The 25,016-nt window shown below is 44.6% G+C and overlaps 2 protein-coding genes across 3 annotated transcripts; one reads left to right on the top strand and one right to left on the bottom strand.

The window, feature by feature from the left end:
• Positions 1–587: 587 nt before the first annotated feature.
• Positions 588–845, top strand: TSHB (thyroid stimulating hormone subunit beta; the record flags this gene model as incomplete). Its single annotated transcript, XM_042884425.1, is given in 1 exon segment — positions 588–845. A coding segment is annotated over 1 exon segment (258 nt), but the record flags the coding sequence as incomplete, so codon positions are not given.
• Positions 846–3,746: 2,901 nt separating this feature from the next.
• On the bottom strand, positions 3,747–24,096 carry TSPAN2 (tetraspanin 2). 2 transcript variants are annotated; one of them, XR_006181246.1, is made up of 9 exons: positions 23,983–24,096; positions 20,906–21,008; positions 11,459–11,556; positions 10,961–11,035; positions 10,359–10,457; positions 9,165–9,239; positions 8,106–8,189; positions 7,172–7,303; positions 3,747–6,927 (listed from the first exon to the last, which is right to left on the bottom strand). XR_006181246.1 is itself a non-coding variant. In XM_042884420.1 (8 exons), the coding sequence occupies exons 1-8, from the start codon at positions 24,049–24,051 to the stop codon at positions 7,238–7,240; spliced, it is 669 nt and encodes a 222-aa protein (XP_042740354.1). In that variant the 5' UTR covers positions 24,052–24,096; the 3' UTR covers positions 3,747–7,237. The 2 variants fall into 2 exon arrangements, 1 of the variants encoding a protein (XP_042740354.1); XM_042884420.1 differs by having other exon boundaries at positions 3,747–7,303.
• Between the last annotated feature and the right edge of the window lie 920 nt (positions 24,097–25,016).

The raw sequence follows: 25,016 nt of genomic DNA, 5'->3' as shown, positions 1-25,016 counted from the left end.
TGCTGATAGTTGTTTGTTTTCCCCTTTCTTCCCCATCAATATTATTTTTACTATGGAGGTTGTAACAGTAGCATAACAACAAACTTTTTGCTGCTATTGCTGCAGAGCTTCTGCAGTTTGTGGGGTCAGGGCGGCTCAGGTGAGAAATGAATTACAATTTGTCACCCTCAGCTAATGCAAATTACTTGAGTAATTGAGCCAATCTGTCAGGTGCTAAAGGCAATGAAGCCCTGCTGTGACAGCCAGCTGTGGAGAGCACTGCACACGTGGGCATGCTAAGCACTATGAGCTTTGCTATTCAACACTGCATTTTAACTTCCACCCTGGTCAGCAGGCTGTGAATATGTAATGCAAAATGCTGAGAGCACTTAGAGACAGGCAGGGGGTTATTTAAAACCAGAAAAACACAGTGAGCATTACTGCAGGTAGAGAGCTCCCTTCATATGGGGATTCAAAGAAACAGATCTGAAGTACACAAAATTTCAGAGCTAGTGTAAGCACAAAGAGGCTTTGCTTTCTGCACATTTGAGTGCATGTCAAGGGAAGACATTTGACATTCGTGTACACTTCAGTGAAACAACACATTTCTCTTTTCTTTGTAGGACAGCAATGGCAAGAAGCTGCTACTCAAAAGTGCTCTGTCCCAAAACGTGTGCACATATAAAGAGATGTTGTATCAAACAGCACTGATTCCGGGCTGTCCTCATCACACCATCCCTTACTATTCCTACCCCGTGGCCATAAGCTGCAAGTGTGGTAAATGTAACACTGACTACAGTGACTGTGTTCACGAGAAGGTTAGGACAAACTACTGCACTAAGCCACAGAAGCTCTGTAACATGTGAGCTTCCAACAGAACACGGCAGAAATGTACCTCTCTGCTCAGAACCAAGATAAATAAAACAATATTTCATAACAGGTTTGCAAACTGGTGTGCACAACGTTTTATTCTGAAGAGGGATCACTGGAGTTACTGTAATGAACTGGATATTCTGACATGCAGAAGCAGAACCATGGGACTGAAGGTTCTTATTTAGTGCTCAACCATAATTTGCCTTAGGGAAGAAGAAAGAACTGTGTATGTATGGGCCTTTGCTCATGATCTCCAGGTACTGCTTGAACAAAATTATTGATATATTATATCTTAGAACTAGACTCTGCGTGCTCTCGGTGTTAAACATTTCAACTAGATTGACACAGCCCTGCAGCCCTTATAGCAGCAACTGCGTTTCTACACGTATGTAACACTGGATGTTTTGAGGACCCTGTCTGCACTGCGCAGCAGCTAGGACTAAGCATGTGCAGCTGCATACAGTTCTACTTCATCCCTAGCATCGCCCAGTGCTGTGCTCATCAGCATCACCAGGCATAGCTATTCACCTCTTTGCTCGAGCAGAGTAAGCTCCTCTTACCTGTGCTATTAGACTGAAAAGCCTTGCTACTCTGTTCTCTGGAAGAGCAGCGGTCAGTGAAGCTCAGAAAGCAGCTCTCTTTCCCCACACAGGTCAGCCAGCCTCTGCAGCGTGCTGGGGGGGCTGAGTCCCATCACATGTGCTGAACACGCACAGGAATATGAAAATAAGTGTAAAACAATAAATGTTTCCTCTTCTTTAGAGCTGGTGACTCAGTGGCAAGCTATGGTCACACTACACCAACCACTGAGCACGAGAGCCAGTTTCCACCTGCTTCAACTGACTCTAATGCAAACATACAGAATCCATTGGCAGTTGCAGCTTTTCCCCTCATTCCTATCACCTACAACAGGACTGGTGAAAACAGTTTGACCCGCATCTGCTCAAGCAAGTGTGACATCTGCTGATCCAAGAGCAGTCGGTAGGTCAGCAGGGCTGCAGTGAAGACATGAATACAGCCAGCAGAAAATAAGTAAAACCTTCCATGCTTCCATGAGTGAGGAACAAGGTCACCATTCAGCACGTCTTTGCAGAAGCAGCCAAGAGAACAAATCTACTGTATACACAAACGATGTGGTAAGAATATTTTTTATCAGCAAGGAATTATAAGAATGACTTCAGAATTGCAGCTCCGTGCAGCAGTGAGAGCTTCCAAGCCCCATTAAATACAACATTATAATATGTTAAATCACTGTTGAAAGCTTTATTTTATTGCTGCTTCCCAACCATTTGTTTTGGCTTGTAGAGGGGGTTATCTCAGTAGAGCTCTCTTAATTATTCAGCGATTGCAAATGTGTAATTATGAAAAAGATTTTTCTCTTCTAAAAGGGAGCATTAAATGGTACAGATTTCCCTGTTGATATCATCTACATCTGCAGACACTCGTATGCTCTCTCAGCTATCCAGGTAAACACTTGCTTTATTTTGGCAAGTAACAAATCCAGAACATCCCTACAGCCACAAAGGTGGAAACAAACTTGTTATGCTCAGCTTGAATCCTCATCCATACTCAGCAATTGCCATTGTGCCCATTGAGAATTAACCTGCTGATAACCCTCAGAGCACTGTGCGCTCAGCACAGATCTTATTCATTTTTTCCTGTTTATTTTTGCTTCCAGCAACAGCAGAAGAGGGTTAAAAAAAAGCCCTACAAAACAACACAATTAAATTACATATTATTATAGTTTTGTTTTTCTTAGAATTAACTGAAAGTTTCAGTTTTGTTTGCAGGAGGGGGCAAGTTGCATAGATCTGCTATACATGTCTTGCCCTTTTAAAATCATCTGCATTCCTGCATACAGTATTTATTCTTAGGAATAAATAGTAACTATTCCTAGGAAAGGCTTTGTTGTGTTGGTAAGTGCCAATCAGTTCTTAAAACCACGTGTCAGCCTTCCCAAGAGCAGCATATGGTACCAACCCAGAGTTAATGCAGAGATAAGCAGAGAACTACTATGTAAAGTTCATTTCAGGGGTTGGCAGTTACAGCAGCCAGAGATAACAAGATAAGCAGCCAGAAAAATCAGTATGGCCCAAGTGTAGGAGCACAGCATGCAAACACAACAAAGCAGATGCCCACACCTGCCCAGGTACATACAAGGCAACTGCTGGACCAAGAGAGGACAGGCAGCAAGTCACAAAATACTTCTTGGGAGTGAGAATGCCTGATACCTCCCAAACCCCAGAACAACTATTAGAAACATGGGGAAAGAAGATGCAAGAGAGCTTTGGACCATCAAGCCCTGAACAAGTTTTCTGAGCTGGCTCTGCTGTTCAGTAACACTTAGCAGGAGGAAAAACAAGGAACTGTACCTCCTTACAGCAATAAGTGACACAGCAAAGTTATTGCTATGGTCCCTCATGGCTGCATCTGAGGGACGTGCCTTCAGTCTAACAGCATGCATGCAAAAACATTAACCTAGTTGTATGGTTAAAGCCTATGGGAATGCACAGAGAGAAAAATAGCTAGACTCACAGAATGGTTTGGGTTGCACGATTCCTTTCACACTAAAAAGAAAAATCCCAACAAAATTAAGGTATTTGAGTGAGTCTTACTGCACCATTTTAAACACCCCTTCATGTGTTCTCAAAGCACTTTTTCCCCTTTTGGCCTTTCAGCAGTGTGGTTTCAAGTTGAAGACCCTCGAGTCCACAACAACCCTTCCTCCAGGCAAGAATTCCTTCAGGTCAGGTGTTTGGGTGACTGTGCTGCACCCTATGGCTCCTTTCCACATAACCAAGCAATAGAAATGCAGACAGCCCTACGATGTTGAGAAGAGGCAAGGAAGTCACAGCAGAGCATGGGAGCACACAGGAGGGCACCAGGACAGCCTCTGAGAGTCTTGTATTGCTGGTTATTTTTATTAGAACATTGTTTCAAATTCAAGACAATAAAACCAACACATTTCTACTTTAGTACACATTAAACCAAAGGAAAGCAAAAGCTGCCTTCAGCAACAGAATAAGCATTGCTCCATTTCCTCTTCGTTTCCCACAGAGAGCTGTGACAGAGATAACGCTGCTACAGACAGTGCAAAGACAAAGATCCCAGTTCTGCTCCAAATCAGAATTTGTGCTGTAGAAAAATACATCACCTTGGAAGCAGTTTGTGTTGTGGAGAACCAACAGTGACCAGAGAAGTGAGATCGGTGAGCTCCGTTATGTGGGTGTCCTGCAAACAGCACCTGATGCTGTTGATCAGCCTCTGAAGGCTGCAAGAGCATTTGGAGGCCTAAGATAACCCGACTTCCTTCTCAATACACATGAAATATGCCTTGCTATAAAACTATCACTTTTGGTATAACAGTGAAATACAAATCCTCACTGTAGGGATATTAAAGGGCTGTGCTTCATCAGCTCCTCCTCAGTCTCTGCAAGATAGGCTGCAGTTAGTTTGCAATATGTGAAGCTCCCACTGGAGGCTGTTACTCAGGAAAACCAGACAAGGGAATAACAAATAATGATCTTTAAAGAAACAAGAATCAACTATTTACACGTTTATACTTGAGAACAAGATGGTTGACTGTATAGGAAAAAGATGTGTGCTGTGCTTTCAGAGTTATCCCCAAAAGGATTTGGTCTGTTGCCACTTTCCTGACTAGATGGGCACTTCTGCTGACTTCTGAGGCTGACAGTATCAATCTGGAGCAGAAGTTGGTTAATTAAATCCTAATATGCAGCTCTGAAGTGTACCTGAGGAAGCTCCAGCACTGATTTGGATTTAGTTCTCTCTGAAAAGCTTTCTTACTGTGGATACACAATCCAGTTACTTAGAAATGTCTCTGCACTGCCAGTAAGGAACAGAGGTCCTGCACCATTAAGCACTGAAACAAGAGCAGAGCTCACTGGTCTGTGATGCAATACCTCTCTGCAAATGGGGACCTGGAGTTCAGCCTGGAAACTGCTCACCTGTTGCTGAGCATGCAGCTGTTATCACAGTTCATGTTTAGTGCAATTTTTAATGCTATTTTATGCAAAATAGCTGCTGATAGGCTCTTGGTGACACCACACAAAGCATTCACAGTAGGCCAATGCCATATTATACAGAAAGAAGCACTGAACTCACCCAGCTGGTGAAGGGGCTCTCTGGCCATGCAGCACTCCTCAGGAAGCAGCCTAGGTCCAAGGATGCTCTCCCTTCAGTGGCTGCCCCTGAAATGAGCCCAGGATGGCTCTGCATTGGGTGCAGCCCTTCTGGGCACATGGGAGAGCACAGGTGCAAACAATGTGCTCCTTAGGCCAACAGCACCCCTTCACCAGGTGCTCAATCACCAGCTCAAGCCCCGACCCAAGGGTTCCCCTACAAGTGCAATAGCTGCATCAACGTGACTGCATAGTGACAGCCTGTGGGTGAACAATTTGGAAAGTGGCATCCATGTAAAAGACAGCAAGATGAGTCAATTAAGTGGGAAACATGGAACAGCAGCACCATTTCCAATACTGAAATAACAGAAAACATAGAAATTGGAGTTTCTGTTGGAAATGAGAGAAAAACATCAGGAGGGATGTATGTGACACAAACACGTGCACTGGACTGCAGGCACTAACTGAAGTGCCATCATGTTTTAGTGAGATAATTGACTTGCAAATGCCAAGTCTCATTAGGCATCACGGACCATTCTGCTGAGACATTTAACTGAACTCTGTTAGACCTATTCTCTTAAAAAAGAACAACTGCATAAGAACTCTGAGCTGGTAATAATTAAAGGGGCATTGCTAGCAGAAAGTTATTCTTTGAAATGCTAAATTAACTGGACTAAGCAAAAATTTCAGAGATTCTGAGCCCTTGCTGTCATTTATTTGCTCTTTCTGGGAACAAACTCTCTCCCTTCTAGGCTGCTTTAGAAGGAACACTCTCATAAATAATTATGAAGAATATAAAAATAACAATATAGAAACAAATAACGCAAAGGCAAGCCCTGAGGTATTTCAAGAACAGTATTTTTTTTATACTTGACATGCAATCTACAAATCCCAGTAAGAAAATTTACTTTGTGGCTCTGCTCTTCTGTTTTTTTCTTTCTTTTTCTTTTTTAGAAAAGAAGCCCCATCTTTCTTTTCTGCCTTACACCTGCAGGAAGGGGTGGGAGGCTGAGGTAGGAGCCCTCAGGAAGCTGTGATAGTCACAGAAGCAAAACCAGAGGATATTAAAGTGCTGTGTGTTTTTCCCTGACCATTTTTTCTCCTCCATTGGATTCTACACACCAGGCTCTACAGGGTATCTGACAAAGCTGCTGCTTTTCTTACTATAGGTTCTACTCCTGCACCAGCATTATAGATCACAGTCTTACAGCATAAAGGGACTTCTGAACTAAGATTTTAGTGCCCCTTTAACACATAGAGGTTTTGGTGGTTTGGTTTTGGTCTCAGGCTAGTATGAGAAGCTTAACCACACTGTGTGTTACAATCGCTCCCAAATGACTGCATCTTGCCAGCTTCCTACCTCCTCCCCTCTTTGTTTAGGCCAGATCTCCTTGGACTGTTTCCTCCCACAGAGCTTTCTGTACTTGCATGAAAACACGACTGGACTTAAACAAAAACAAAACTCAGGTCTGTGCACACCAGTGAAGTCACAGAATCACAGAATGGTTGAAACTGGAAGGGATCTCTGCGTCCCTCCGATCCAGGCGCTGTGCTGCAGCAGAGCCGTGAAGGGCAGAGTGCCCAGGACCACATCCAGGGGCTTTGGAAGATCTCCAGGAAGGAGTGTGCTGGAGGAGACCCTTTTGTAACAACAAAAGCCGTTTAAAACAAAACAGACTTCCTCTTTGGGGGCTGGACGGAACAGTTACAAAATGGATGCTGGGTCGTTTTTAAAATGGCATTTGTTCCTCCACCAGCTCTTGGCAAACAGGGGCTCGGAATGAAAGTGTTTCAAGCAACCTCTGGGTGTGTGCACAACTCCTGCATGGTGAGACTGGAAAAATGTGCATGCAAATGTGGACACACAACACATCCCATTTGCACATACTTACCTACATAAGGTACTACATGCACAGATAATGTGCATACATATCTGTAATGAGAGAAATGCATGTACTTACACAGTGCCTATAGATATGTAAGCTCTAAATTGCACATATACAAACATTAAAAACCAAATTAGTCTTCGATGCCATCTCGGCTCTTTCCATTAAAAAGGACATTTTAAAACCCTTTTTTTGTTCATTTCAGTTTTACTGCCACTAATACAATTCACCTCCACACCTCGTGGGATATTTTCCTCTCAGTATGTTAAAACACTAATTAAAATACATTACAGTTATTAAGCTGGGTAGAAGAGCACTTCTTGTAAAGCTTCTGGACACAGTTGTGCAGTGACAGTTTTAGATCATATCTCTCGTGTTACGGATAGCACAGCAGAGAACCATGCTGAATATCATGCCAAAGATCTAGAAGAGAAGGAATGCAGTTTAGGGATCCACTCACAAAACAATTGTAAAATAGACTGCATTGAACAGCATTGAATGCTTTTATTTCAGGGTAGCAAGTGACTGCTTGCATTACAAACCTCAAGACGTCGGACAATTAACAGAAGAGAGTTTTCACTGATACTCAAAGCAAAGATTCTGTGCCCACACTGGTTTCACTGTTCCTTATTCTAAATGCGAAGGCCAGCCTTACAGTCCCCAAATGTTATTAACAGAAATTGCACTGATGTCATTAACTGTGACTTGATCCTTCACGTTGAACTAATGCTACAGACAGCAATTTACTGAGAAGATGTTTTCTGTAGAAAGGATTCATTTCCATATGTGGATAGAATGGATTTGTGGATATGTGGATAGAATAGAATGGATTCTATTCCATATGTGAAATTTAAATAATAGATCCTCTAAGGCTGTAACACATCCATGTCTGCAATTGGTTTGGAACAGCTGAAATGCCACTGTGGCTTTTTGGTTTTGCATCCACTCCATGTGTACACCACTTTCCAACTATTACAACAAAATGAGATTACCACTGGATTCTTTGAACCTTGTCTAGGGACACAAAATGAATTGATAAAACAAAGTCATCTGAGGCCATTTGTGCAGTTGTGACCAATTCCCAGAGAGAGGAAACACTGAGAGCAATAAGAATAGTTTCACTTCTGAGAAATCTCACCAATTGCTGCAAAACAGAGCTATGGGTAAAGGATGGGGTGTTGGGCCCAAATACCAATAAAAAGGGTGATCGTGTGGATTTACTCACTGTGGTGCCAGCAATTGCAATTCCAACAATCCCAACTAGATGCAGATTGGCATCGATTACGTTGTGGATTTCAACCAGGCAGTTCTACTCAAAACAAAACAGAAAGATTTTCACTCCTAGAAAAACACACTGCACAACTCTGCCAACTCTTCTCACTGAACAGCAGACGAACACAAAAGGGATTATTGCACTCACTGCCCTAATTCTTGCACCTGTGCTCTGTGTTTTGTTGGACAATTTGGACAGCATATTGCCTTTCCCAGTGAGGCAGTGGTGCTTGCATGTGCTGCTATTTACCTACTGCCTGTACATGCTGACATACACAATTAATCTTCTCACAATCAGTTTTTCTTCCATTTAAGACCCTTTCTGCGATAGGCCATGATAAAATATGGAGCATTTCCCCTGAGACTGATACAGTACTCATAAGCAAATTCCCCTCAAAACAGAAATCAAAGTATCCTTAATAACAACAGAGCATCCATGCAGGAGTCTCTATGCATCACTCAGACAGACTGCTGACAGAACTCAGCTTTCAAGTGGCCTTTCATTTAGGACTCAAGGCCAGGTAGGATGGAGCCCTGGGCAACCTGGGCAGTGCCAGATGCAGAGGTTGGTGGCCCTGCCTGTGGTGGGAGGTTGCAACCTGCTGATCCTTTGGGCCCCTTCCACCCAAGCCATCCTGTGATTCTACAACTCCTCTTCTGCTACATCCTTCCCACCTTGATTCCCAGGCTGTGTAATACTGTCACAGATAACACGGGATGCTGCAAGCAGGCATTAGAATTTAGGGCTGGGCATGTTGCCTCAACTTCTGCTTTGTTAAACTTCATACAGAAATCACAGAATCACAGAATTGTAGGGGTTGAAAGGGACCTCCAGAGATCATCGAGTCCAACCCCCTGCCAAAGCAGGTTCCCTACAGCAGGTAAATTCCATGCTGGGATTTACAAGGGGAAAAGGACACTCCTTCTTCCTTTTACATATAGACTGACTCCAGTTTTATTCAGTGATTGACATGAAAAAGTTATCAGAACAACCAGAACAGAGGACACTTGCCTTTGGCACCTGCATTTTCTCTGGACAAGGTAATCCTGCGTGTTGTTCCAAATTATCTTTACCACAGCATTGGAGCTGAATGAGAGAGGGAGAGAGTCAAAGGAAGGAAAAATCATAGACTGTGAGTCAACCGACAGCAACAAATAACTGGGGAAAAAAAGAAAGAATACTGATCAAGTCACAGATTTATTCACTATGCCTATGATAACAATTCCAACTGCATGGGCCAAAGTTCTCAAAAATCCATTTCACAGCAAACAGACAAACTGTATCAACAAAATCTTCCATCAGTATCTTATTAACAAAACAAACAAGTGGATTTTGGAAAAGCAGAACTCTGGGCTCCAAGGAAATGTTTACTTTCAGATGCAGAAAGTTCTAATATCACATGCAAGTTTATGAACAAAGCTACAACAGAGAATATCGGAATTCTGACAGACTATAGTGCTAGGATTGCAGACCCGAACAAGTCAGTGCTTTTCCTGTTTGCCTTTCTCCCACAAAATGCTTGAAATTCCTGCTCAGCTTAGAAATAACAGCCACGAAGGAAGGACAAAAAGGTCTGAGGTTGTGAAATGTTTATTCTAAAGAACGTGAGAATGCTGTAAGCAACGGCTGGATCTCTATGGGAGGCACTGTGGACACAGGATGACAGACACGAGTGACATTCCCAAGTCACAGGTCCTAATTCTGATTCAGACCCCGACTCTCTGGGTGGCCTGAATGGAGTCATGCATTCTATTCTTTTTGGTTTTCCTCTACTTGGCTCAGTCCCAGTTCAGTCACTCCACTTGCCATTGGTAACACTGCAGTTCCTCTGGGCAGTTTTTCCTCAGAAAAAAACGCAGATTTTCACCTTTCTATTTCTCTCTGCATTTTGGTGCATTTATGCCTTGATTTGAAAACAAAACAATGTCCATAGTAGGCATATCTTCTGCACAATAAAGACCAGAAGCATTAGCTTCAAATTTAAAAGCCTGGCCACTCTTACTTTCAAAGATAGGAATCAGTTGGGATCTAAAACCCAAAATTGTGACACAACCATCCGGAAACAGAGCCATGAGCCTCTGAGTCCATTTTAAGCAGCACTCAGTTCTATCCTTCCTACCCCCATGGGAGACATTCTGAATTTTAAATGCTAGTGTGACAGTAGAGTAGTAACACAAGGTGTTTAAGCTCAGGATGACTACTCACAGCCAAGTGGTAGTGATAGATGGTTCTGTTCACCTTCCCCGGGTTTTTCATGTATTCGTCATAGATGTCTTCATAGATTTTCTGGGCTTCCTGTATTGCCTGCAGAAATCAGACTTGCCAAGTGAGAGGCAGATAAGTCTTACTCTCAATCGAGTGCAGATTTCCAGCTTGAGTCATCAACCTCCAGAGCAGAAAATAATTCCTGGTAAACTGAAGTAGACGTGGTAGGAAAGATAGGAGGCTTTGTGGCCTGCTGCATTCTGTGTTTTGGCTAAACAGTTCTTAGCTGGATAAATTCAGTGTTTGAATTCATTTGCCCTTCTCCCAGGAAATACACTCCTACTGTAGAGTTCTACTTGATGTTCCTTCAACAGCACAGACAGTCTTTATTGAGGAGAAGGAGGAGGAGGGGCAAAATCAGCATCCCATTCTGAAGTTGGATTTGTGATAACACAAGCTCTAATTTACTGCAGATAAGAATGTTAAAGAGCTTTGCTAGGAAGAAAGGAAAGCTCTCCTGAATATGAGCCAGCCTGTAGGTCAATCAGCCACAGGAACCCAGAACTGCCCCATTATTAGCTCAGAAGTAGATTGCTACTCACCACTTTCTTGCCTATAAATGCAAACACTCCAGCGGTGATCTCAGCTGCAAATATCACCAACAAGCAAGCAAAGAACTGCAGAGGGAGAACAGAACCTTATGTTAGTGTATTCTGCACAGTGTGCTTTAATGCACTGCCACTCAATCTGTTATCCTTGTCTAGACCTCAAGGGCTCACACAGTGAATGACAATAAGCTGATGAGCAGTGTCAGTGATAAGGGCATCAGGTCAGCCTTCTTGTACCAAGAAAACAAAGGTGGAAATGGCACAGTGTGGCTCAGATGTAGTTTCAGGAATGACAAGGTAATTCCAGGAAATGTGTTATAGAAGGCAATGTGTGGAAGCCATGCATTAACACAGCAACTACAGATGATGGATTAACCCGTAAAAGGACAGAGGACATTTCAGATCTTGGACAGCAAAGGTCCCTCCACTAATGACAGAAGAATCGTTGGAATCATTTCACAGCACTTCCAGCCCCTTGAAACTTTCACTTACTGCTCCAAGTAAGAACTGAGACTCCCGCGCTGCTCCACAGCACCCAAAGAATCCAACTGTGGTCATGAGAGCCCCTGCTCCCACCAATACATACAGACCTAGGGAAAATCGAGATCAGAATTTAAGGTTTCCTCTTCTCAAAGTTCGATGCCTGTTCTGCCAAAAACACATATTTTTAAGTAACAGTGGTCTCTGGCTTTCATAAAGAATATCTACTACCCAGAGAAGATGCTCTCACCACAAAACAAAACCAGTGATTTCTTCAGAATTCTTGGAAAATCTCATAGAGATAAACAAAAAGACTTGCACCTCCCAAGCTTCCTTTCTCCAGAGCAGCTCAGACCAGGAACCTTGCATGCACAGCCTTAAACTCATGATATATCTCACGATACATGCTGCCCACATGCAGCAGCCAGTGGCAACACTGCATTGCTTTCTTGTTCCGGACTTTCACAGCTTAATGTTTTGCAGTTGTTAATTAGTGTTGGGAAATGCTCAGACACCTCAGGGAACCTCTTTGTGGGACTGTGTTGCAGAATGGACTTGAGGCTACGGGCCAAAGTAGTTATCTGCCCGTGGACAAATGTAATGATGTAAAGAAAACAGCAAGCAGTAGAGCATCAGACTAAATGCATTAAGAGCATAATGAAGCAATCTGTGAATGAGAGTGCCAACAAAGGGCCACCCTGAGACAAGTACAGGACATAGGAGATGGCACTATAGCCCCATACTTACTTAGAACAACAGACTTAGCATACCAGCTATGCCCAGAACTTGGTAGTACAGAAACTGCAGGGGTAAGAGGAACTGCATTCATTTCTGCTATCTATAAAGCTGCTGAAAATACTTCTACCCAGCAGTTTATTTCTTTATTTATTAATACAGGCTTTATCTGGGACAAAAAGAAACCAGAGCAAAGAATTCTTTTCTTACTGGCAAACATGAACAGACTTCGTGTGTGGTGTCAGTTTCTACAGAACCACCCCAACTGTGTTTGAGCTTTATCTCTGGATGCCATGCCAGCCAAAGTACCAAAGGCTCTGCGTAGTGTCTTGTAATTCTAGTCTTGGACTTGTGTAGGCAACATGGAGGACACAGAGATCTGCCATGCCAGTCTACTGTCTGAAAAAGCAGCTTCATTTCTTTCCCTGAGCTGCAATGAAAAGACACTGGAGCTGCACACTGAGCACACTAGATGGCACAGTGAGCTCTCCTCTAAGCTCTGATTACTCAAACTCTTCGTGTCAGCATTTAGCATTCTCAATGACCAACTGACAGATACTAAGATCTGACGTCATGTTCAGAGCTGCAGGCATTTACTATCAGACCTTGCGTGACCGAGCCTATACAAAGCCCTGCAACTGACAGTTTGCATGGATTGCTAGGAAAATGAAAATAAAGTAACAGAAAAAATATGAGGATAGACAAGTGGAGAGGATGCTGCCACACAGCGATAGCCTGCCTGAAGAAAGCAGACTCCTGCCTGCTGTCCATTCACTGGTGTGTCACTGTATTAGCTGTATTAGCCAGATACCTGTCCCAGGTATTGCAATTCTCCTCTTCTTCCTCCACCCTTCATGCCCTGTGCCAGGGATTACTGCTGAGGAAAAAAAACCTATTCTTCTAAATAGTGATAAAACAATTATAATTAATATGGCTCTGCCAGATTTGTGGCAGCGGATAAGTGGGATTTGCTGCTGACAGTGCTGGCACTTCATGTTATGTATTTTCTAGATTTGTAATATTCAGCATCTTGTGGCTTCCCAGGACTGAGCATTCTAATGCTTGGACACATATTCACGACACAGTGAATGCTTTCACTTAGGGAAAGATACACAAAGATGCCTGCAGGTCAGGAGTAAAGGTCAGCCTCCATCAAAGGAGAAGTGCAAAAAAACCATCAGTTTCAATATAAGGTGCAGAACCTGCTGTTCAACTGCCAAACACCCCAACTGCCATTTTCTGAGATCTCCATGGTAACAAATGCAGTGTAATTACCAAGATGTTTCCTGGGCAGTTTTCTGCATATTACTTCCTACTTCAGTCCCTGTAATTACTTATCAGGCAACTTAGGAGAGACTTTTTTATTAGCAAGACAGCAGAGAAACCTTCCCTCTCCTTTTTGCTGCTTCCAGCTAGCAAAGACAAAGTTCTCTGAGGTCCAGGGGTAAGACCACTTTCCAAACCCTGGATTTGCTCTTTCCTGACGAGCAGCCTTAGCATTTCACAGGCATGACTCACAACTAAACCGCTACCTCACTCAGAACTTCCATTTTAAGGCATGCTACAGGAAGAACTTCTCACACCACACACTAAACAAAGCTGAATTTGCTGTTTGCCCTTGGGCCCACAGTTCTGCTAGCCAGGAGTTCAAATCCACCTTCTTCCATCTTGTATTCAGGAGAGTTAATTCTGGAGTTTGTCCATGCTCAGCTTGGGATTAGTAAGTGCTGATACTCAGAGTGCTACTTCTAGGTGAAAGACACTGAGGACATGTAAATATATATATATCTGTAGAACTAAAGATGCTTTTAAGTGTCTACTATCATACACACACACAACCTTTCACCCAGAAATAAGACATTTTTATAACAGGCATAGAACGGTTTGGGTTGGAAAGGACCATAAAGACCATCTCGTTCCAACCTCCTGCCACGGCCAGGGATACCTTCCTCTACACCACGTTGCTCTAAGGGCCATCCAACCTGGCCTTGAACACTGACAGAAATAGAGCATCCACAACTTCGCTGGGCCTCACCACCACCCTGTGTGAACAATTTCTTCTGAATATGTAACCCAAGCCCACCCTTTTGGGGTGCAAAGCCGTTGCCTCTTATCCTGTCACTGCACTCCCTGATGGAGTCTTTCCCCATCTTTACACTTCCTTTAAGTACAGGAAGGCCACTATAAAGCCTCCCTGGAGCCTTCTCTAGGCTAAAACCCCAAACTTTTACAGCCTTTACTTCATAGGAGAGGTGCTGCGTTCCTCCGATCATCTTCGTTGCCCTCCTCTGCTCCCACTCCAATGGGTCTGTGGCCTCATGCTGCAGGCCCCAGGTGGGGTCCATCACCTCCTCTGACCTGCAAGATGCACTTCTTTTGAAGCAGATCAAGATATGGTTGCCTTTCTGGGCTGCAAGTGCACTCTGTGGCTCAAGTTGAGCCTTTCATCCACCAATCCCCCACGTCCTCCTCCACAGGACTTTATCCACCCATTGCCCAGCCTGTCTGGGATTGCCTCAAACCAGGTACATTGAAGACCACCTTGTAAAAAAATCAGTGACCAGGTTACTTCTCAGCTGGCTTCCACTGCAAAGGGGATATCCCAGTGCAGCCTGATAGGCAGATATATATAATGCCATGCTTTATGAAGCAGAAAGGAAATATAATGCAAACCAGGCAGATTAGGAACCTACTGATGTTAAAAGCATTCTTATTTCAGACATGAATCCACCACCATCAGAAATACTCTGCCAGCCTCCTGGACTGGTAAAGAACTCAATTCAGAGTCTGAAGCAGAGCCCATTCACAGAGCTGGTTTTCTTCAAAATCTTACTGACAGCTCTGGGGTACAAACCCACGCCTGGAGCCTATCGTAAAGAGCCGGAGCAGACAATCCTACACCATCTCTCTGGCTTTATTTCACATGGGTTTCTTGTTTACCTGGCTGCTATGGTCACTTTCCATTTTAAATAGTTCAACTCTTTCTTTTTTTGGGCTGAGTAACTAGCAGCAAACAAAACGCCAACTGTTCATACGCTGCTGAGAAAACAAGCAGCTCTGTTCTTGGCAGAAGTGATCCAGAGGCAGTGATGACAGGAGTCCTAGAACCCAGACACGACCAGAATAGGTTTTCCTGACATTGTGAGTTACAGTCCTGGAGATATCTCACTGATGGACTGAGGCTTTCAAGCCCTCAGTAGAACACCAAGGAACCCATAGAGCAAATGCAGCATTGGAAAAGATGGGAAACACACGTAGAGGTTGGAAATAACAAACCAGACAAGTGGTTCACTGAGTGGCAGAGTTACCAGGTGTGTTAACAGAGATAATCATTTTTACATTAACAGATCTGTAGTAAATATGCATTCTGGATACATTTATAAAATACACGGAGAAGAGAGGCAGAGTCCTCTGAAGGAAGATGAATTTCTGGAGAATTGGAGCATACCCTTAACTTGAGCACAACGTACAGACATAATTCTCTATTTGATGTGAATGTGACAGATATTATGCAGTTAATCTTCCTGGAACCACAAAAGAATTATAGATACAAGCTGGCTTGATGCCTCCCAGCACCTCTATATACACCTATTAAAATGTTCAATGGACAGTAAAATGAAAACACTTTGCAACGTAGCTACGTAATTCTGCATATAACCATTGTATTTATGACTTTTAACCCGGCTAGATTGAGGATTAAAGATTAATAAATTGACATACACTAAAGATGACAAACAGAATCATCTGTACACAGTGTCACACAGCCTTCAGCAGCTATTCAGTCATACAAGAACATCACTGCCTGCTTTGCTTTGGAGCTGTTTCTAGAAAAGCTGAACTGTTAAACCTCTGCAGCTCTGGCCTGCAGACCACTGTGCTGTCAGCTGCCTCTGATGGGCTGAGTGACCAGAACAGAACACAGCTGTGTAATCACTCACTGAGGTAGGCCAGGGGATACCCCACGTACTGTGTAAATCACACTGTCAGAGTTCAGGTAGCGGGTGCTTTTCTTTTCTTTTCTTTTTTCTTTTCTTTTTTTTTTTTTTTTTGGAGGTAGGGGCACTGATGATGATCATAAGCTGATTTCCAGTGCAGCAGCTTCCATTTTCCACTCAGGGCCACTATCAGCTTTTGCCAAACCACCCTTCAACTGCAGAAGAAACTTGCACAGAAGATGACAGAAAGGCAGATTAGTTCACTGCTTACATTCTAAGTACATACTAAAAGCCTCTGCAAGGCTCAGTGCAAATAGCAGGACCACTCAACGCTCCACTTGTGGTGCTGCATCTCTACACAGAGACTCCTTTGTCAACAGCTCTCCTGTTAAGACTGACAGAACTTGTGAGGCTATGAATTTTGGTGAGAAAATACTGCTAAGTAAGGGTCCAGTACCTGACTACAAAATACATGAATAGAATATAAGAGAATGAGGCACAGGAATTGCAGTTTACACTGATTTAACTGCTAGCCAACTCTTGTTTGCATGGGCACCCATTCCAATGGAGAAAAAATACTAATATCCTTCAACTCCAGACATGACTTCATATCCTAAGGCATGCACCATCTAACCGTGCTGTTCGAAGCCAGAATGATCACTCATGTTCTCTTGGACCCCACAAAAAAGCCACAGCCACCCTGAAACTTCTACCCACAGCTGGCCTGGCTCTGGATTGAAGCACAGAACTGGAACAAAGACCATAACATGGCAGAAATTTGGTGAGCCCTGTCTGTGCTGGAGAAGCAATGATTCAGTGCTGCCAGTTCTGAGAGCCATCCAAGTTGATCCATTCACATCCATCAGTTGTTACCTTTCTTGATGAGGCTTCATTTTCAGTGCTACTGGCACCAAGGTGACCCTCACTGCACTTCATTTGTTAGGGATACACTAAATTTGTCCTCCATGCTGCCCATGGAGCCAAAACAGACTTTCATGCAAAGAAAAGAGAGTAAATGTCTTGAACTGACACTTTAAAAGTCCCTGTCTTAGTTCTCTATTCATAAATGCTGAACTTGTGCTCAGCTGGCACTCCGTCTTCACATCTGTGCTTAAGTGTATATATGTGTATATTTAAGAACAGCACTATTACAAACAGCTAATTAAAGGAGCAAAAGATCTTTCCCCCATTTGGTCAGCACAGGGTCACAGACAACTCAGATGTTATTATTCAGCTGCTGACTTTGCTGAAATTATCTTTTTTTTTTTTCTTTTTCTTTTTTTTTTTAAACCACAATGGGATGGAACAGCATGCAGACATCGCCATGCCTCATCACTGCAATGGGATTTCCAAAAGCAGGGGAGCTGGAAGGAGAAGATGCCCAATTTTAGAAGGCTGCTCCTTATATCTAAGTGAAAACTTGTCTTCTACTCTGTGAGATGCATCCTGTAGAGCAGATGGAGGCTGCGTGGGTGAAGGAGTTCCAGTTCCATTTCCTTATGTTGTAGTTTAAAAAACTGCAACCTGCAGTGGGGAATATAGATCACTGAACACAAAACCACAAGCAATGGGAAACTAACACCACATATGTGCCTGACCTCAACACTGCTGCCTGCTAGCTGCTCTCAAACCAACACAAACATTGAATTGGCTGGAAAAGTTGAGCAGGCCTGAGTGCCAAGTCCTGGCCTGAACTATTCCAAGGGTTGAACTGCTGGTAAAGAACAGGGCTATTTAGGGACACTCATTCCATCCTAATGGAAAATGCAAGGATATAATTACCAATTATTTTAAACTAAAACAAAATTTCCAATCCAGGAAAAAAAAAAAATCACCAGGAAACAGAGAGGGGCTGGGTAGCTTCAGCTGGCAGCTCAGAACAGGTTTAAAAAAAAAACAACAAAAAAACACACAAAAAAGGAACAAATAATAAAAGCCAACAGAATATGCTGCTCTTTGAAAGCAAGAAAAGGAGACGTTGCCCACAAGATGGTGATTCCAGGCAGTGTTTCAGCCTACAAACATCTAAATGCAACTGCAGTGTTGTTCCAAGCACTGACACGGAGCTGATCTGATCACAGAGGGTGAGTTGTCACAAGAGCAATCAGTGTAGAGCTAAGTAAATTGTTCTTAGATATACAGCTGTATGCTCATATCTCCAGGTCACGCTGACAATCTGCTTTCTCCTTCAGCCCTCTGGGCAGCTGCTTCTTGTGGACTGCACAGAATTCCATATTAAGAATTGCTATGCAGAGTTCAGGCTGTCGCCCAGACTGCGTGTTACTGAGCAAATGCACACAGCCAAATAAACAGTACTCCTAGAAACACCATGAGATGTGTTGAATGCACAAACATTCGAGGGACTTAGAGCTGAAACTGAGTGCTAAAGCACTCAAGCATGACCACTGATTGCAGCCACGCTTGCTGCCTAAAACACTGGTACTGAATTAATCACCATTCTTTTACCGTTGCCTTAGTCACAGACTGTTAACATGCTCAGATTTCTGACTGGCTGACCCCTCAGATGCTCAGAAGTCATAACAGCATTTAATATGATTTGTTATGAGAGTGGGAAGCAGATTATTATTTTTTTTTCTTTATCAGACTTGCTCAAGTCTGCCTATTACAAAAAAGGGTCAAAACCTTGCCCTAGAGTTCAGCCAAAAGTACAGGTTAAAAAGAACTCTCAATATATTTATGTCCTGTTCCTTATCACTTCCTCTGCTAGCTGTTACATATTACAGCATACAGCTCTATAAATACACGTGACAATCAGCCCAGTACTTGAATGTCACGGAGCACGACTAGACTTTCACAGCAATATTCCCCAGGACTTCCTAAAATGAACAATTCTCAATAGCTTTTGCAGTTCTTACTCAGGACTGAAGCAGATTAAATCTGTCAGAGATTGCCACCAAAGAAAATCTTGTTTACACAGCATTACTCTGCAAAGCTAGGACTTGTTTTCTCTACAGCTTTTACTTTCTGGCTTCTAACAAACCAACAGTAGTTAATTTGAAGGACAGAACCTTCCCTCTGTCTTGTTGAAACTCCAGGATCAAATATAAGTGGGTAAGGCAGGGGAGAGTTTCAAGATACGGCACAGGAAATTCAGCAGATACAAACTGGATCTGGAAATAAAGGTAATGGTTCAATGCGCTGCTGATGCAGCAGCTCAGATGTAAGAGAAAAAGTAAACGATACTTTCTGGTTCTCTGTGTCAGTGGAGATGCTACAGAGCACTTTGCAGCATCCCTCAGATCCCAGTCACATTTCCATCTGAATGGTTTTATTCAGCCTCCCAAACTCCAGCGAAAGCTTTGCTGGACATAACACTCAACCCATTTATTCCCTCAGTGCTGTACAGTCAGCTCTGTGTTCTGGCCTTGTTCCATGCATATACCAAAAAAGCTTTGGCTTAAGACTATGGTGTACCAGGGTGGTGGTCTTTGTTAAGAGAATGGGTGTATCTAAAGTAACTGCACAGTCCAGTCAATATTCCCGTGATGGGCAACTGACTGTAACTTGACATGCTGGGTCAAGTCAGCTCCTGGACACTGTGCCAGAATGGACTGATGGCTGAATGGGTATTCATTCACCTGGCATTTTCAGATGGCAAAAATAACTGTACAAATTGGATTGTATTGGCTCAGTCCAACTCAAGGGGTAAAACATTAAAACAAAAAAAACCCTCTCCCTTCTAATGTAAAGGTAAGTTGCAACTGCCAGTGGATGAAGAAATGCAGTTGCTGGCCATCGTGGACAGCTGCTCTTGTAAACACTTCTACAGAAACACACAAGTGGTGTTTCCCAAAAACATAACTAGGGAGAAAAAAAACAATTGTTAAATGCCTAAAATTAGATGCGACCAAAACCAATTGTGTGGGCTTGGGGAACTCATCGCTTCCTGCCTCACTTAGATGAACAGCTCTTGAGATGACCAAGCATCGTGCAGTTTTCAGCTGTAGAAGGATTTGCTCTGATACTTAAAATCACACTGAAGGCCTCTGCTTACAGACACAGGGAGGACTGGTGAGCAGAAGCCTTTCTTTTTCCTCTGCTGGTACCAGAGGCATTCAGAAATGACACTGTTGCTTTTCTGGTTAGAAGCTGCACAGAAAGCACAGAAGGATATATTGGTGAGCTCTGTGTTACAGGAGTCTCTGACCCATCCCAATTACTACTGCAACAGTATAAGCACAATTCACTTAGGATATGTGGGAAGAGTTCAGTTAGACCTACGGGAATCGATAACAAGCAGAGAAAGGCTTTTCAGTTAGGCCTAAGGAAACTGATAACAAGCAGAGAGAGGGTGAAGGCCATCACTCAAAAGACACAGCATCAGAACACCCGGTTTTGTGCAGTTTGGTTCAGGCATTGTTGGCCTTTGCATATGTATGGGAACTGCTGAGTCACGGCCTGAACCTCTGATTAATCACCTGAGGTGAGCCTTGAGTCAGCCAGAGGAGCACAGGTGAAGGCAATTCACCTGTGCTGCCGGAAGGGGTGGAGCCAGGCTGCACCCCTCCTGGACCTATTTAAGAGTTGGCTACCAGAGGGGAAGGATCTCTTCTGGAGATCCTCCTCTTTTGGTATCTTCTAGTGAGCTCAACCCAAGGGTAAGCTCTTCCACTTATTCTCTTTTGCGATCCTTGTTTGCTTTTGCCTTACTCTTTTGATTATATTGCAATTATAACATCTTGGTTATACAGCATAATTCAGTGATTGAGCTATTTCCCATGCCCTAAGAATGAAGCCAAGGCTATTGGCTGCTGTCATCACAACTTACCTATGAAGAAATACTCTGGAGACCTTTTGTCTGAAGCAAACTCTGCCATAGCCCCACCAAACCGCAGCCACAGACCAAAGGCAATGACAGCCAATCCTGCCAGCTGGAAAACACACAGATTAGTCAATATTTCAACAACAACTGGCTGGAGAGCATAAAGAAAGTGTCTGTGGCATTTTACACTTTCTTGAAATCCCAAAGCTCAACATTACACCGTCAGAAAACTCAGGAAGCTCTTGCTAGTACCTGATAATGGTGAACTCCTATCACAGTGCAACGCACTTTGTTCTTCCAGCTCCTCAGCTTTGGTGCCTCTTAACTTACCAGTGACTTTCAAACCTTGAACATAAGCTCCTCCAGACATTACAATTTGGCTTGAATTGTGATAGACAAGGAACAGGGGAACAAAAGGCCCAGAGAGATGAGGGTGTGAGCATCCATGAGAACAGACAGGATGCAAATCCAATGGCAAGCACTGCTCTCCTTCCTACCTACCAGAAGACCAACCACTGCACTGTAGCCATACTGCAGGCAGCAGGCCACTCACGGCCTCAGCCTGGAGCCAAGATGCTGCTGCTGTGGGAAAAGTGTGATCTGTGGGAGCGCTGCTGGACCAGTAATTGACCACTGCTGGCATGACACAAACCAAACAGAAAGAAGTACATTAATTGACATTTTTTAATTCTCTTACCTGTTTTAGGGCGAATTAACAGCCTTTTGTGCTAAGAGATCCCCCTTTCCATGAAGGCATCACAGGTCCAGGGTCACAAGATATGTGACAGTATGAAGAGACCAGCTGGACCTCCATCATCATACCAAACAAGAGGAAAACTTTCAACCATTTCAGAACTACTGCTGCTGCCGAGTTGTGAGAAGATTCTTTTTAGAGGCTTACCAGAAATAAAGGCTTGCGTTGTTCTTCAACATGTGCTAAAGTTAAGTGTCTCTGGACCAATTCTGGCAGGGCATTTTTCCTATGGGACTCCCTATCAGAATTTGGAGGCGAATTGATTATTACAGTACACAATATAAATCGTTAACAAAGAAGCACGAGAGGCTACCGAATTCAGGGAAACATTCCTTTTAGTGCAAATGACAAGATCAAACAGGAGTGCCAAGGAACATCAGCAGAGGGGAAACACCTCTAGGCAGTGCCTCAGGCCACAAGGACCTGGCACAGTTCTGTGTAGAAAGCACCCAAAGCAGGGCTATGAAGATGGTGAAGGGTCTGGAGGGCAAGATGTGTGAGTGGTGGATGATGTCTCCTTGTCTGTTCTCTCCGGAGAAAAGGAGAGTGAGGGGAGGCCTCATGGCGGCCCACAGCCACTTCATGGCAGCATACAGCTTCCTCACAGGGGAGGAATCTCTGCCCTCTGGTGAAAAATGACAGTACCAAGGGGACGGCATGGAGCTGGGTGCCAATGTTCTGCACCAGAGGATGGCTGGGCATAGAGCAGGTCACCCTAGGGCACTGATTACGGTCCCAAGCTGCTGGCCTTCAAAGAGCATTTGGACACCCTCAGACATAGAGTTTGGAACTGGAGCCATCCTTCTGTGGACTCAATCTTGCCAAGCTGGGATATTCTAGGATTCTATGAATGCTCTCCTACTCTACTGATGGAGGCTTAGAGCTCAGGTCTACAGCAACCACCCAGCCCGAACAAATCACCAAACACCTGCAGCTGACCGACCCCAGTGCACTTGGTGCCTTTTGCTTCTATCTTGCATTGTGTGGCACTATGATTCAGCTAGCACTCCACAGAAAGCAAAGAAGGCAGGCAAACATAGCTTGGAATTAACACTTCCCTCTGAGAAGGTGAAGAATGAAATAAGTCGCACCACAGAGTACCAGCGCTGGTGTTTGTACCTCCCCTGCTTACAGAGTGGGCTCAGCCTGCGAACTGCTGGGCAGCACAGACCCTCTTGTCCATCCAGGCCATGAGTGCCTGTGACAGTCTGGAAGTGTTTGAAAGGAACGCCCCAGTCCAGCTGAGGAGCTGCTTTCTTCCATCTCAGTGAAAAGACAGATAACAAAACACAAGTAATTGTCACTCTTGTGACAAAGCTTTGTCCTTCTCTCACTAACTTGCAGCTGCAGCTGAGCAACATAATTCTGCTCCCAGAGCACAGCAGCACTGTGTACCCAGGGCTTGCAGAGCTGTCACCAAGAAGCAAAAGCATTTAGTATAATGTGTTTAAAGGAGACAAAATCTCAAAGCTGGTTGCTCCAGAGAGGCTGAACAGGGTTATTATGTGACCTTTTTTTCTCCCCAGCAAATCAGAAAGCAAGAAAAAGATGCTTTAAAAAGCTTTGTTTCTAAATGTGAAACTGGAAAACTATGGGAAGAGAAAATGCAACATGGGGAGAAAAGATAACTTGAAATAAATTGTGCTATGAAACTGTGAGCATAGAGAAAGTCTGTTATGATAGGAGAAAGGCATTCCCTGATCTCTTCAGGGTGTTGCAGTGAGTGCCATTCTTCGACATTTGAAAGGATATTATGAGAAAGCATCATAGATTCAGAATCATAGAATCACAAGGTTGGAAAGGACCTACAAGATCATCTAGTCCAACCGTCCTCCCATTACCATTGCTACCACAAGCCACTAAACCAGATCTCGTAGCTCCTCGTACTGTGGATAAGCACTGCAAGAAGCTGCAGGGGATGCTGGGAGAATCTCACACGGCCTCTGCAGTTTGCAAAGTTATGTTTGTTGTGGAGATGGTCGCTATTTCAAGTTATCATTGAAAACAAGGTGTTATCTTTTCTCAGCAATGCCCTCCTCCATCAAGTTTTCCCAGGACGAGACGCATCTTCACGAAACGGCAGAGCAGAGGCACGCTGCTCTCTCGCAGTGTAAACTCAGCCCATCATACAGGGGGACTCGCGGACCTCCTCCTGCGATGCAGGACAGCCCTACGGGCTACGGCAGGGCGACGGGACGGCCGGTGTCCGGCAGCACGCCGCAGCCCGGGTCGCTGATCCGGACGTGCCCTCCGCAGCCCCCCGCCCAGCCCGCGTCCCGCAGGTGCCGCTGTTCCGCCCTTCCCACTCCGCCCGCAGCCCGGCGCTCACCCAGAAGCTCAGATTGAAGATGAACAGCAAGATTTTGATGCAGCGCATCCGCGCGTACGCCGTCCCCATAGCGGACGCAGCTCCGGCGGCGGCTCCGCTCCCCAGGCGGCCCGGCCCGACTCGGCAGCGCCTCCGCGGGGCGGGCAGCGGGCGGGGCGGGGCGGCAGGTGCGGGGCGCAGCGCAATCCGCTCCCTGCGGGCCGGGGCCGCCCCCGCGCGGCCGTGGGATGAAGCCAAGCGTAGCTTGGGCTCTAAGGAACTCTGCTCTTGTGAGGCCCCATCTGCACCACTGCGTCCAGGACTGGAGCCCCCAGTACAAGAAAGACAGAGAGCTGTTGGAGAGGGTCCAGAGGAGCCACAGAGATGATCGGGGGGCTGCAGCACCTCCCCAAAAAGACAGGCTGAGGGAGCTGGGCTTGTTCAGCCTGGAGAAAAGAAGGCTGCGGGGTGACCTCATTGCAGCCTGCAGTACCTAAAGGGAGCCTACAAACAGGAGGGGAATCAACTCTTGGAAAGGGGAGATAACAGCAGGACAAGGGGAAATGGTTTGAAGTTGAGGGAGGGAAGATTTCAGTTGGATGTCAGGGGGAAGTTCTTTGCTATGAGAGTGGTGAGGTGCTGGAACAGCTGCCCAGAGAGGCTGTGGATGCCCCGTGCATCCCTGGAGGTGTTCAAGGCCAGGTTGGATGGGGCCCTGGGCAGCCTGGGCTGGTGTGAAATGTGGAGGTTGGTGGCCCTGCGTGTGGCAGGGGTTGGAGCTTTGTGATCCTTGAGGTCCCTTCCAACCCTGTCCATTCTGTGATTCTGTCATTCTATGTTTTGCCCTCACACTCATCAACTGCGGCCCCTTCAAGCTTATTTTCCACTCACTCACACTTCCACTTTTCTCCTCACAATTCAACCAGAAATGCTCACTGTTCCCCAACCCATAGCACCTCCCTCTCTGACTGTTTTCTACAGCTTAGGAAGTCGCTTTGAAGCTGCCTGCAGCCCTTTGATGGAAGGCACAGTGTCTTAGAAGTGCGGTTTCTATG

This window comes from Lagopus leucura, unplaced genomic scaffold, assembly GCF_019238085.1.
Source record: "Lagopus leucura isolate 7727_CA_CO unplaced genomic scaffold, USGS_WTPT01 Super-Scaffold_100043, whole genome shotgun sequence".
Classification (NCBI taxonomy): Eukaryota; Metazoa; Chordata; class Aves; order Galliformes; family Phasianidae; genus Lagopus; species Lagopus leucura.
This window is presented reverse-complemented; position numbering and strand designations above follow the sequence as displayed.